A 15,501-nucleotide genomic window follows, 5' to 3' on the forward strand; every position below is an offset into this window, starting at 1 on the left:
GTTACTGCCAAAGGGACAGTGTATATGAAAGATGACCAAAACTGAATGTGCTTCCTAAGAGTATCTACTGATCAATATGATGGCATATGTTTTAAAATGTATTTATTTTTTTCAGAATGCTGCAGCTTATGGAATAGTCACCTCAAGATAAACACAACAATTTCTAAAACACCTGTACTCTTCTCAGAGGATTCCACTAACTTAGATCAAATCAGCATATATAGAAGTTTAGACTCACTCCAATTATAAGGAAATGATGAAGTTACTTCCAAAAAACCCTAACACAATAGCTCCTTGTAGCTGCTCATAATATTGATTTCCTGTAATCTGGCAGGCGCTAATTTTTCCTGCATGTCATGACAGAAGGATAAGTAACATCAGACATATCAGATGACAAAAAAATGGTTTCATGCCCTTGTTACTCTCTTGTTTTGCAGCATTTTCCATTGCTATTTCTACTAACAACCATTTATCACACCGATTAATGAAATTGAGTGCATTTTCAGCTGCTGTAACCGTACTGCAGCTACAGAATCTTCAGTAATTTAAAGCCATGAGTACACTGTTCTTTTCAGATAACACTACCATTACATAAAATCTGAAAATAAATAGTTCTGCCTAAACTAGTTTGTCAGTTTTCTGCACTTTTCCTATCCTGTGGTAGAAGTGCTGCATTCCCCAAACCCCAAATCCTGTGGTAGAAGTGCTGCACTTAGAAGTAGTTTTTATTATACTGTACATCACATACTTCCTATATATCTTTGATTGGATAAGTTTAGATAACTACCTCCTATGAAACGGAATTATTGTTCTATTCCATTATTTTTTTCTTCTTTATTTCTACTATTCTAACTGGGCATGAGGATTAACTTCTTAATTTTACACATTCAATGCAACCAAATTATTTTTGCAGTGTCTAGTAGAAATATTTTTCAGATAACTACTTGGATAAACAATTACTGTTAAAAGTCACTAAATTTCTATAGAGATTTCCTCTACTTCTGGAAGGAATTTCAGTAACATATACACATTTGAAAAGAAACTACCTAGCAGAAATACGTACTTCCCTGGACAAACAAATCCTTCTCTTTTAGGTAAAAATCTAAATAAAGCTTCATGAGTAAGATTGCTTTTATTTTTGTCATTCTTATCTAAAATTGCTGCACGTCATTGTTTTTCTTTTGGACAATTTTTAGTGTTTCATAATTACTGTAGACATTAGTATTCTAAGCTCACAGAGCCCTTTCACCCTTGAATGTCTTGCTTTTTGATACTTTATTTTTCTCTCTTCATTAAGTATCCATTTGGACATACTCAGCTGGTGCTAGAAAATGGTATTTACCTTTCCAAGTCTTCAGTGATTTTTTTTTTTTAACAGCTTTTAGGTTAGTAGAGTGCTTGGTATCAAATGCACAGAAAAGAAAGAAAAAAAGAGAAGATACTACTACCTTTAAAAACTGCTGTTAAAATCACAAGCCTGAGAGAAATTAAAATTGTTTTGTATTCTAACAATCAACCAGGTCTCTTCCACCTTCAGTGGGTTTTTTTGGTGCTAAATGCACCAAAGTCAATGCTAGCAGCAGTTTGGTACCTTAATTTACTATCTAGTACAGAAACATACAAGCAGACACTTGCTACATTATAAATATTTTGTTAAGCCATTCTAAATACTTCCTGTGAGATAAATACCTAGGACTTAAAACTAAGAATTTGCAATCTGTACTGTGGAAAAGGAGGAAGGGGAAAAGAATCCTAAAGTGTAACTATAACCAAATGTGTCTTTTCTTTGAAAATAGAATTACTTTTAGGTTTAAATTTTTTTTTTCCTCTGCATAAAAAGTTCAATGAACGTAAATTCACTTGTCCCCTCAACACCCCCCCTCCCAAAAAACAACCCCCCCAAAACCCCTTCCTGTAAGCTTGCATACAACAATCACCTCTGCTTTCTGGCCTTGCTGGAAAATTTGTGCATTTTAGAACTACAGCTCAGATCAGAGGAACAACACGCTGCCCATTAAAAACTCTCTCTCTCTGCTGAATAATACACATTGAAAATTAATAGCTTACATCTTATACTTTCTTAACTAAGCATTCTCAGCTGAAGAGGAAAGAAATAGGACTGGAACTCCTGGTTCATCAAGTCATATCTTCTTTTCCTCATATGCAATCACATCTTCCATACAAATACCATCACTTATTACAAAATATTCACCATAGAAAAAAAAATAGACTTCTTTTATCTCCACTACTGCAAAAAGACAGACTGTTCCAGATCTTATGTGTCAGGTAACCTTACTTATGAGCAGGGTGATTAATTCTTGTACTGGCATTGGTCAAAACTATCTTTTTTTCTTTTTTCTTATTTACTTCTAGTTCCAGCTAGTTATAGAGAGCCGTTGTACCTCCCTTGAAACTTTCTTTTGCTAAGCTAACCAACAAGATTTTTTTAGGGTATGTCAGTAAAGCATTTTCCCCACAAAAGCTCGCTTTTCTGCTGAAGCTCTGTGGAAGGAATACTTGAGATTCCTGGTATAATTCAGGTAGGCACACCAGCACATCCACACACCTTCTAGACAATTTGGAGCAATACAGACCAAGCCTGAAAAACCAGTAGCATATAGCCATCCCATTTGTTTTTCATGGTATGTCAATCATAGAGATCTTCTCAGACCCAGTTCACAATAGGTGCTTATTATTCCATTGTCTTTGTAATTCTTCACTGACTTGAAGGCCTTCTGTGAGATGGGAGGACTAAATTTCTAATGTTAAAAAAGTAGAAAAATAAATCCTTTGCTGCGAAGGAAAGAATATCCCAACTCTTTCTTCCTTGTCTACTTCATGTATCTCAAGAAAAAGAACAAAGCTTTTCCATGAAATCTGGATGGATTCTTTCCTAGTGAAAAGGTACACAGTATCCCAAGACCAGATCTCTCTCTCCTGACTTCTTGGGGTGCTGAACTATAACTACAGGCAATCCCAGCCTTCACAACCAACATTAAGATTTAAATTATTACTGCTAATGTGTAAGTTGCTATTATCCAATTTTAAAGAACTGTATATCCATCCAGTTCCACTTACAGAACATTCACAGGTGTCTATCTCCAGGCATATAAAAGTGTTGTCAAAAGGAAATGGTTGAGAGCTCTACACCTGCCCACTGCAAGTATACTATCTGTTTGTATTTCCTCTCTCCTTTGTGGTAGAAAGAATGATGGGAAAATTGCAAATGGCTCCTTTTCATCATGTTTGCATCTCATGTTCTGGGGGAGTTCAATTTTTCTCTCCCACCTTGTACTGAGACCACTCCTGTGCCTTGAGGTAGAGAGGAGTAGCTGTAAGCGCAGACAGGTGTCAGTATTTTCATTCCCCCACATTTGTGTGTGTAAATACTTGGAGTACAGTTAAACCTTATTCTGCTTCTGATGTGTGACTGTACTTGGGCAGAGATTTTTCCTGTTAACAGGAACTGAAGAAATAACTTATGAGACCCACTTAAAAGAAAAAAAAACAACCAACCAAAATCATGAATGATCAAACTTGGTCATTTGTAAAGAATCAAGGAATGAATCTTAACATTTTAAAGGGTCACTGTATCAATTTTTGCTCCTTTCCAGAATTTCCTTTCAAAATTATTATTTATGATTGAACAATGCAAAGACTTTAAAGTGATGAAAAGGTAAAATATACACAGAAGTATGTAAGAATTATATAGATAAAACAGAACAAGCATCTTAAAAAAACCCAAGACTATTCCTAATATACCAAATAAACTTCACATCTTTCAAAGGGATAATCAGTTTTAAGATGTCACTGGACATTTGAGTTTAGGTGAACTCCTTTAATTTTATTGAAAAAACGTCTGGTGCCTTTGAAAAACAGTATTGTCTTCTTCATTTCAGCATGTTTAAATTTCTGAGGTTTCCTTGTAAAAAGTGTCTGTGTGTGTATATACATATTTTTAACTGATTATTACAATAGACAGCTTTTGAATCGCTATATTTTAATGTGACAGCAGCCAGTACTTTCAATACAACCACAGCATTTTCAGAGAAAATGCATTTTAAGATTTAAACTGAAGCAAACTGGGAACTTGCTGTTTATAATAAATCAGTTCTGATTACCACTGTAAAAGAGAACAAAGAGAAGAGTTCAAGCCAAGTGCATTATTCTTCCTATATTGCAGTCAACCATGTGAACTAAATTTGTTTATATACAGAAAGACACGCTTTAATTTTTTTTGGTGGATTTTAATTTGCAGTTATGCAGAACACTTACTAAATTCTAATAAAGCTCTTCTGATTAAAAGGTAAATGCTGTTTTTCTACAGTTTATCTTAATGGTATTTTGACCGTACTACTTCTAATACCTAGACTATCATTAATAATAAAATTTTAGATATTTTGAGTGTGATAATATTGCATTTTTGTTTCAAATAATATTAATCCTTTAAAGTTTGCTAGTTTCTCTAAATGAACCAAAGGTTACCTCTGCATTTAGGTTGTCTGCAAGGCTTTCAAGAAACTGGCTTTCAATTGGATTCTGCTGAGTAAGAAGAGTCAGGTAATGACTGAGTTTATCATGAGTTGTAATAATGATGCCTTCTCCGAATTTGTCAAACTGAGGCCGTCCAGCTCGACCAAATATCTGCATGACATCTAAAATTCCAAGGTCAACAAAGGAGCCTCTTTTTGCAGCATATATTTGTGTTCCCTGGTTGAGGAAAAGTTAATAAAAATTAACATAAATACACATTAATATAATCCCGATGAGCTGAATACTGAAATTAGGCAAATATAGCATGATTTCAGAAGTGTACTTTAACTAATCCTTTCATAATCTTTGATATATTTAAATCTTTACTATACAAACTCGACTCCCACTGGAGAGAATCAGTTTAATGAGATATAAATAACATTTCAAGTCAATCAGACATTTCCCCTCCAGGCCCCAAACCCACAATAAAGATCTTGCTATCTATGCTTCTTTACAGGTTTCTTTTAAGACAGATACCCACGTGCAGAGTAATGAAAGCTCTTACCTTAATAACAACAGCATGAGCAGGAAGATTGACACCCCAGGCGAGCGTAGCTGTACAAACCAGGACTTTGATATGTCCATTAGAAAACAAATTCTCAACCAAACTTCTGTCTTGCCGTAGCATTCCTGCGTGATGAATACTAAATCCATCTGGAAACAGCTCACGTAACTGCTTATTTCTGGATCTTTGTACCTAAAGCGGACGAGCATAAAAATTAAATTCACTTCTAATTACAGTACAAAAAGCCCTGTATTAAAAAAAGTTACAGGAAAAAACCCCACTGAATATTATTTTGAGTCATATTAAAGAAACTATTTCTATTAAAGTCAAACTTTTTCATCAATGCCAATATGTCATGATTTTCTGTAAATGAATTTGACTTCTATTCTTACTTTCCAAAGAATACACTTAATTGTTTAAAAGAATACTTTTATGAAAATATAGCTTCACTTAAACAGAGATCCAAATTTACTGATAACCAGTATGAACACCAAAACTGAGAACTCATATTGCTTTTCCTTAAAAGCAACTCTTTCAGGCCATGCAGGCAGCTAGAACGGGCTTAAGGCAGCAGTCCACACACTATACTTAACATTAAGGAGGGGATACCCTTTCCCACCACCAGCCATTGCATCAGCTCGGCACAGCGTGGATTAACAAATTCATAGTACAGAATCTAACTGTTCATCTACCCCTCATTTTTACCTTCCCCATGTGTAGGAGGCTGGGATCTCAGCCTGCAAAACCTCAGGTCCTCCAGCCTCCCACTGTGTACGAGGTCTGTAAGCATGTTGCTCTTATTTCTGGGTGCTAGCTTTATCATGCTTCACCTAAACTGAATATTAACTCAAAGTTAAGGAAAAAACTAATGCACTTCTCTTCCAAACGCTAAACTCTGAAACTCCAATTCCTTTGGAGTGTGTCTTCTGGAAGCAACAGGGAAGGAAAAAAGAAACTGAACCACTTAAAGAGGAAACCCAAACCACAAGAGTTCATGCCATTTTAGCCCAACGGGAACAGTCGTCTCTGTTCAGAAACAAGGCTTTGGGCTAAAGCTCAAGTATCACAAAAGGTACATCTCTTTTATTGCAATTAAGATGACAGGAGGAAAGGCATGGTAACCCTGTTGTAAACTGGAATAAAGGACCTTCAACCAAGCTTATATGAGCTTACATATAAGGTCAGAAAGCATGCCGTATACAGTCTCTTTACCCTTGCCCCTGGCTACTGGCTTCTCAGATCTTCGTGTTTCAATGTCCCTGGTTTGCCACAAACACCTCTGATTTTCCTCCCATCTCTTCCATGTTCCTAACTGCTGCACTCACTGCCTTCCAAAATTGATTGCTGCTGAATATGATACCAGGAGGGTTGTTGTAACGATGACTCTAATCTTTCCCTAAAATAGATTTCTTTATTATCTTTGTCAGCAGAGAATTTCTACTTTTCCATAGACCACAATGGAGTTAAGTATTTTTTTTGACCATCACTGTATTTTCAGACCTGTCTATTATAGTGAATTAATTCTAGATCAAGTTATTATTATTATTTTAAATCTTCACATTTACTAGTACCTGATACACAGCCAGTGAAAGTTGACTTAAGGGATACAGAGTGGGTAAAGCAAAGCACAATATGGTTCACAGTACTGGCATACTGCCAAACATGGACAATAAATCTCTGCAAACACAGAAATAAATAGGGAGATGGGAATGCAATTATAAAGGAGGACATGAAAAGAAAAATATTGTAGGAAAAACACATTTCTCGGCTTCACAATTATCCAGCTTCTCAATATCTGATCTTTCCTGCTTTAGCAGTAATTATTTACTATTCATTTAAAGGAAATCAAACTCAGCTTTTAACTACACATGATTTTTTGGCAAATTTAATTAACTGCTGTAGTACTTAAAAATGAATAAATAAGAAATTGAGAAAGTGGCAGTGCAAGTTCATGAAGCTTATTCATTATGAGCTAGAGAATGGAAACAAATACTTCACAAAGAACACAAATGCACCAAGGTTTGCATTTATAGATTATCATCAACAACTCTCACAGAGGACAGGCATGTGGAAAATTTACTTCAGCTGCAAAGCTGAGAACGACTGTGACACAGAAATTTGAATTGATACCGATTACATTCAGAACATGGTCTAAGCATTTAACAATGTAATTAGCTTTTGTCTTAAATAAAGCAAATCTTCCTATGTGGTAAGACAACCATAAGAAATTTCACTTTTTTAGTAGAGCTTGTTGTATTGGTGTCACATGACTATTTTAGAGGTATTAAAATAGCTACTTTTCAAAAAGTGCAATTATTAAATATAAAAAATTACACTTTAAATATTATAATCTGTAGCTGAAAAAGCCAAATCTTGTTCCCAAATCTCCACAATTTAAAAATTACATGCCTTTGTTTGCAACCTGATTGTTTATGTTGTCTAATGTGATTGAAAGACAGGGCAATTTACTAATGGGAAACTAAGAAGAATAAGATCCTGTACTATATATGGAAGGAAACTGTATTTGTTTGCAGTTTTAGGAAGTACAATTTCACCAATTTAGAGAGAGGAACTTGTGAATACGGGAAAAAGGAGGAGGAAGGGAAAAAGTTTGTCACAGAAAACACATTAAGATATGGCAATGCTAGTCTTATTATAATTCAAGTACTTACAAGCTTAAGATTAATCAACCATTTAAAAATAAGTAGGTACACCTAAATGTATCCATATAGTTGCATTTAGAAAGAATATCCACATGCTTCTAAAATCTACCACACATTCTAGACCAACACCTTTGAAATATTTAATATTCACAGGTTTTGTCTGTTCACTTATTGAATCTGTGTTACAGACTTCCAGGTTACACAGTAAACAGTTTAGAGACACATTAAATAAATTTTTTCCAATGCAGATGAAGATGAACTTTTTAAAATTAAATACAGTCCACTTTTGACATAGGAAAAAAACAAATGCCAAGCAAATAAAATCACTAGCTATCCTGGACAATTCCATTAACTGCACAGATAGTGAATTAATTTTCCTTCCATAAATTTGTGGGCATTTTAAATTACAAAGATACAAGGCAAATTAGTTCAAGAACAATGAAGTAACCCAATTTTATAAAGTTACACTTGAGAAAATAAAAAAGTAGATCACATAGTGATGGCTTGGAAGACTGCTCACACAGCACATCCTTTAACGGCAACATATTTGCAAACAAAATTACTTCTAAGCTCTTGTGCCATGTATTGCATGGTTATTCTATTAAATCTGGATTTTCATGATTGCAGAGACAACAAAACCAGCAACTATTAAATAAGGGAAGTGAAACTATCAAAAGTTGTACTACTCCCATCTTGTTCTATTACAGACTAAATGGTTTTGCGTAAAATTTATATGAAATGTTACTAAGTGCCTCAGGTGTATGCAGAAGTTGTTATTATGAGGTCTGGCACTGGTCTCCTGATTAGAATTGATTTTCTTTCCCCTCCCTTATTGCTCAAGAGGGCTGTAGATTTACGACCTTTGCTTACATGTGTGTGTGCATCTAAAAGAGTACATATTAAATAAATTCCTAGTTTAGCTTGCTGCCACCTATATTTCTCCTTTAAATGTCCCAAGTTTCATGCAGTTCTTGATTAAGACACATTAAAAATGTCACAATTAGACACAAAAAAATGTCCTGCTTAATTTTAATGAGAAGTGAGGCATACATAGCAGAAAAAAAGATTTAATCAAGCTTTAGGGTATTTCAGCTAAAGACTTAAAATAAAAATAACACCCGTCCTTACCCTTTTCTTGCATCTGGTATCACAAAGGTATCATCATTCAAAAAGACTGTAAGCTGCATGCTTTTTATCTGAACTACCAATACTACGTGAATCAAAGAATAAAATTTTTAATAGGCTTATAGCTATTTTTTTCTTAATTTATCTAAAAAAACAAGTAAAAAGGAGTAATAAAGCTTGATTATGAGAAGCAGCTGCCAATAAATTACTTCTTGATAAGTGAAACATCAATTTACATCTTTTCTTTAATCTCCAATTGCTACACTCATCTAGAACACACTAAGTAGATCAATCACCACTACTTGGGAAGATCAGAATTTTTTTTCTTTCTGTAAATTACTTATTTTTCCTTTCTGCTTCCTCATTTTGAAGGTATAGTTTGCAGCTCTGAATTTTGGTGTTTTTCCCCACTAATAACAGAGTTTTTGACTATCATGTATTTTCTTCCAGTAACAGAAATGGCACAGGCTATTCTAGTATTTTTCTCACGATCACCTTACTATAGCAAAACTTCATGCTTGTGACCATAAGACTCAATCATTGTAATTTCCTTTCTGTGGAGTTCACAATAGGGCAGCACTGGCAGTTTGTTCAGAATGCACCATCATATTTGTTCACTGGTTTGAGCAATTCTGAGCAATTTATTCCCATCATTCACTCTCTGCACTGTCCTGACACTCTGCATAGTACTAGCTCTTAATTTTGAGGCCTCGTTAGTTTCACTTGATGAGTGTCGGTGCTCAGATAGCACAGATATCACAGACACCTAAACCAAACAAACTAAGGTATCTTTTGCTGCAGCCTTCAGTGAAGGGCAGTTTTAACTAGTACTACTACTGTGTGACGAATACAATTCAATTATTTCCAAAATAACTATTTTGTAACTTTCCTGAAGATATCTGAATGTGTAATTCTTAGGTTGATCTTCTAAATTGTTTTAATTTCCAATAAGACAAAAACCTCTTCTGCCTCATTCGTATTAATCATACTGCTGAAGCTGCTCTGCTGGCTCATTTAAAGAATACTGATTGTTTTTCAAAGTTTATGAGATCAAGATAAGATGGGAGCAGTTTCCATCTATTCAGGAAGTAAAGGGCGGCTGAGAAAAGCACAATGAAAAAAGGGAAGTTGAAGAGTCCATCAATGGGCTTATTCCTGTTCCTTAAATACAAAAAACTAACATGACTTCAGTATGTATAAGGATCAAGAGAAATAGAAAGAAATGATCAAAGGATTGCATGATCATTCACCATTTTTGCTCTTCAGAGTTTACTTCATACATATTGCATATTAATTAATCTATACAAGTTAATAACTTAAGTTTTATTCTTTTATTCACAACTGCTGTTCCAAAGGGGAGAGATCAAAACTTGGATAGTGCCAATAAAACCATGAGAAGGGGTTTTTAAATATGAAGTAAAAATATAATAAATTCTTGTTACAGGAAAAAAAAAAGAGACCTCTTAATATGCATAGTTAGAGCAAATATATGAAACCTAGAGAAAATACTGAACTATGAAGATGAACAGTAACACTATCCAACAGTTTATGAAAGAAATTGAACATGAAGAAATACAGATTGCAGTCTAAAGAGAGAAAAAAGGAATGCATTGGAGCTACAGTGTTTTTACCTGAGGACTCTCCTTTTATGAATTAGAACATTTATTTGTATTATTCAGCCTGTACTGTCTGCATAATAGCTAAGCTATCAGCAGCTGTTTCTAGGACAAGGGTGAAGTGGCATGTTATGTGGTAACAGTAAGATTAAATTACTATTTTATTACAGAAGCAAAGAATTAACTTTGCAAGAGATTTTCCCTGAAGGATTTAAAAGTTGACTACATTTCTATGATGAATATATATTAAACAATTGGTCTTTATCTTGTATTATCTTTCATACTGCTTGAGAAACAGCATGAAATGGAAAATTATTAGTATTTACTAAACACGTAGTAATACACTAAGTCATATATAAACAACTTGTCATGAAGCTCTTCTGTAAAGTTATAAATCAGTCACTTTTAAAAAGATACCCAACAGTTCAATACATTGGATTCAGGTAGTGCTTCTGTGTTGATATGCCCTCACAATACTCCTCATTCTTTCCTGGGAACAGCAGCATTAGCTTCACTGACAGTTCACCCTGCAGCTGGTTCCTTTGAAGAACCCAAAGACTACCAAGAGCTCTCCTCAACCAAGATTACTTGCATGATGTAGCAAGATCATTTCTGGATGGATGCAGGCTGGCCAATATGCTATTCCACTTAACGAGTATGCATGCTCATTCTCTACATCTTTACTTTTTTAATGTATCCAGCTATTAACTTTGTATAGTTATCCTGAAGTAATATCTCTGTCCAACACTTATTCTTTTACTGGGTTATAATTAGTAGGTACCTGGCAAGACAGTATTTGAAGAAGGTAATTCTAGCAAACAAATGTGAATCAGCCTGAATTTCTCCTGGAAGAGTCAATAATCTAATTGCCTCCCTCTGGAGATTTAAGTTCACTGTATTAAAGTTAGAATTGTTTAAACCTATGAGTTACCGATCTGATCAATTTACTGAAATCACCTCAGTAAGTTCTGTAAAGTGCTCTAAAAATACCTCTGAAGGAGAAAGAAAGGAGAGTAGTGTGACTGCTTTCCTTAAACATCTTCCTCTATCAGTGTAACGATAACAATTCTTTGTAGTGCAATCATCAGAAGCACATAATTCAGGACTAATTTTCTGTAGTATAGTATTATAACTGTTTTTCTTCTGAACCTTCTCCTCTTTGTGTGTATACAGGTTTCTATTGATTTAGCGTTGTCTCCTGTCAATTTGTAATTTAGAAGTACTCATTCAGAATAGGAATCTATCTGTCCTTAGTCCTCAGTAGGCCACAGGCTATTTTTTCAGTTGTTGCACTAAAAGCAATTCTCTCTACATGCACACATAATTTTCTGCAGGGCAGAGCTACCTTCAGTGAAAGTTCTAAAAACATTTCAGGTCTATATAACATATTGGGATTCTGTAGTTTGTAAAACAGACAGTCACTGGAGAGTGAAGTGTCAAGGAATTAATTTTTAATTTAGTTTTAATTTATTCAAACCACAGTCAGAAAAACTCTATGTAAAAGAGAAGGGGGGAGAAGTTTAGACAATTAGGAACAATTGCCAAGCACCTTATCCAAGTTATGACTGTCTTCTTCTAACATAGTTGTATTTTTTTACTCAAGTGAAGTAATGGCCTCTTTTCTTCAAAGCTGTACAATTTTCATTGTGTATGACTACAGGTCTTGAGATGTGATTAGATGATACTTATATTTTAGTACACTCTTTTGCTTATCTTTATTATTTAGACTTTGTGGTTTACTTTTCAGCTAACTCTTCTGCTTTTTACAGGGTTACTGTTTGTAGATGTTCTTTGAAGAAAAAATTGGGAAGCTGTTGTTCCCTTTAAAGGAAAATGAATCCTGTAAATATGAACCAAAAAGACTTGTCTGCTTTCAAAAGTGAAGAGTGAAAACTTAAATTTTTTCTGCTAGTAAAGAAAATATGAATTGTTGCTGGAACACTACCTAGAAAATAGCGGTAACTGTTGGGAATTTGAAATCTGGCAATTCAGTGATTCCCTGATGTACTTTGCATGATAGACATTACTGTGATTTTTCAAAATAATGCAGGTTTAAAACGTACTTTGCAGTTGTACAAATAGGAACATTATTCCTCATGGCTTTGCGCTCCAATCAGAGAACAGTTTTATAAAAATATCCTGCAAATTATCCTTTTCTTCTCTTTCTGATTCACAAGGAAAGGAGGTATAAGGCAGAATTTCTGGCACATTTTTCTATTGCCCTGCCCTTACCACAGATCGTAACGTATTTATTGCACAAGGTTGTTTTTTTCATCCAGTTTGCTTATTAGGGAGTGATGACTACCAGTTAAAGAATGGATAGGTATGGTGTCCAGAAATGTCTTGCCTTATTCAGTGTGCTCTTTTTACAGTACACTAAATTACATCATAGCAGCCCCATCTTCTTTCCATTGGAAAAGTTACATGGTAAACAGAGAATGAAGTAAGATTCTATGGGAGGAGGAGGAATAACAATCAGATTAAAAACCTTGAACAAGAGGTAAATGTTTAATTTAATCTTTGATTCCTCAGTTCTATAATCTATAATGCAGAACATAAAAGTGTTTCCAGACCTCACTGACGATAGAAGCTAAGAAAATTTAGTATTGCTACAATGTTACATTTTTGAGCCAGCCAGCCATGCCAAGAATGAAAGAACCAAGAATGCAAGTTTGACCATGCACAAATGATGGATTTGCAACAAGTCACTGAGGATGTAGACGTAGTTTCAAATTACCTCACTTAATGCCTAGCTGTTCTAAAGCAAAAAAAGGAACTACTTACATAGACAATGCACTACCTCAACTGGAGCAAGAATTTTATAACATGGACCAAAATAACCTAACATTTCACTTCAAGCCAGGCTACGGTGCCTGTCTTAAAACTGAATGAATTACTAGTTCTCAGATAAAAGGGTTTAGGAACTTAGAATGAAAAATGATTCCGTGAAAACACACATGAAAAACAGCAGTAGACAGAAAGGAAATGTGCGTTATAGTGACCCAGTTTAAGCTCTACCACTGAGTGAAAATGCAGTAAAAATAACAATAATTTTCATGTATTGTACAATGATAAGGATCTTTCTATTGTTTATAGCAAGTACAATAAAAATTATATAGGCACATTTTTGTACCACTTCTGTATGATGAAAATCTGGACTTCACAGTGAACAGAAATCTGTGCCTAAATAATCTCAAATCTTATTAAAAGAAGTATCAAAACATTTCAGCTTAGCAATAACAGGAAAATGCATATCAATTAAGATTGAATTAATTGTATAACATCACAATTTTAAAATGCATGCAAAATTGTGTAAAGCTCTGGTTTTCTTTCTCATCAATTTAGCATTAAACTGTTCTCTCTCTGGGAATAGATACATGAAATGTAAAATACAGCAAGGTATCTATTCTTCTCCAGCCCTTGAGACAGGAAGTCCTGTCATCATATTTGTTAACCACTTGGGAGTACACAGATGAAAAAGTCATCAATCTTGGCCTGTTTTGCTGACAGCAGAAGTTTTCAGTCTGCTGTTAGAAAACTAGCCAGTAGGGAAGATACACAGCATGAAAAGAAATTGATAGAGAGAGAGACAGTTTGATGACATGCAAGGGTAGCGTTGCAACAGCAAGGATGAATTTGTACCAGTTTCAGTTTGAATACTGACATCCTCTGGAGACCTAGTTAAGCCTTCTGTTGCTGTGCTTAACTGTGCAAAGATTTCAACATTTCTGCTTCAACAGGAAACTGATACTGCATGGTTTCTATAAAAATATTTGTTATATTTGAGAACACCTCCTTTGCTTTGTAATACTCAAAACTGCCACTCTGCTGAGCCATGACAATACTAGATGCATTTTTACTCTGAGACAATGAAAGCAGAAAGGGTCTTCAAGATCTTCCCAATACAGCTGCAGCTTATTTATTACATATCACTATGATTTTTAGTGCAACTCCTCCTCAAAGGCTATACTGACTAAGACATCATTAACCCTGCAAGAAAAAAAATCCATTTGTGAACATTAAGTGTATTTCTCATTTCATAATTAAACCATAACAGTCCACTACAAATTCACAGCTATGCAAAGCGACAGATTGAGGATTCTTCAGAAGAGTGGAATTTCTCTTACAAGTTTTATAGGTAATTGGAAATGTGCAGTATGAATTAATAGTCTATAAGGGTTTTCAAAGAGTTTTACACTGTCATCAGTATGTAGGACCATGAAAAGCTGAAATTTATCTTAAAACGGGAAAATAATTTTTGGAGAGGTGAACCCTAAGTATTAAATGTCTTTTGATTTGGTATTGTGGCTTCGTTTCTTCACTTCTCTAGCTTCTGCCCTACAGCATGGAAAAAATAAACATTACAATACTAGGCAGACATAATAATAAAAATGCAAGTCAATAAAAGTGGTACAAATTTCTAAACTAAAAAAGATCAAAATTACACTCACCACTCATTAAGTAACCAAACTAGAACATCAGACAATGAGCAGCACCATAAAAAAAAGTTTTTTTCACTGATACCTGTGTAATATGAAGACCCATAAGAAAATTCACGATGTAATTAGCATCACATAAAGCTTTTTTATTTGTGTGCTAATAATATTAAACAAGTCTCAGAACTAAAGCCATTTTATTCCTCCTGTGTCTTTGCTACTTTAAAAGAATTTCAAAGAATCCTTAGTAACACTTTGTAGTTCAGTGTCGCCAAATGTTAAATCTTACAAGACAAGCACTTTCAAGAAATCTCCAAAGGATGTGAAAAATTATAGATGTTTATGTATTTTCATATTGCAATGTTCATATAGTATCATCTGATTAACTATCAGAAGTGATAATTATTTACTTTATCTGATAAAGTACTAAAAAAAATAATCTCTTAAGAAACCAATAGACCTTTGAGTGGTGGTACCAGTGAAACCTGGTTTCTTATGAATTTTATATTCCTTGTGCCCCTGTCCCAACTCAAATGCAAGCCCCATCAGATTTCCATAACCTCATCTCTCCCAGAATTATCTCCTTGCCTTACTGTTTCCTAAGTTTTTCCACTGTACCCTCT

General features: G+C 34.5%; 1 protein-coding gene across 5 annotated transcripts in view; it reads right to left on the reverse strand.

Annotated features, from left to right (window-relative positions):
- ASCC3 (activating signal cointegrator 1 complex subunit 3) overlaps positions 1-15,501 on the reverse strand; it is a 260,015-nt gene that overhangs the window by 99,532 nt on the left and 144,982 nt on the right. For all 5 annotated transcript variants that reach the window (XR_774729.1, XM_010573373.1, XM_010573372.1 and 2 more), the window contains 2 exons: positions 5,039-5,230; positions 4,486-4,710 (listed from right to left, as the gene is read on the reverse strand). Coding sequence is in view for 4 of the 5 variants with exons in the window: in XM_010573373.1 (XP_010571675.1) it covers positions 4,486-4,710; positions 5,039-5,230 (417 nt within the window). In the remaining variant the exon portion in view is untranslated. The remainder of the gene's footprint in view (positions 1-4,485; positions 4,711-5,038; positions 5,231-15,501) is intronic.

The sequence above is a fragment of the Haliaeetus leucocephalus genome, unplaced genomic scaffold, assembly GCF_000737465.1.
Source record: "Haliaeetus leucocephalus isolate CR32 unplaced genomic scaffold, Haliaeetus_leucocephalus-4.0 Scaffold384, whole genome shotgun sequence".
NCBI classification, from domain to species: domain Eukaryota; kingdom Metazoa; phylum Chordata; class Aves; order Accipitriformes; family Accipitridae; genus Haliaeetus; species Haliaeetus leucocephalus.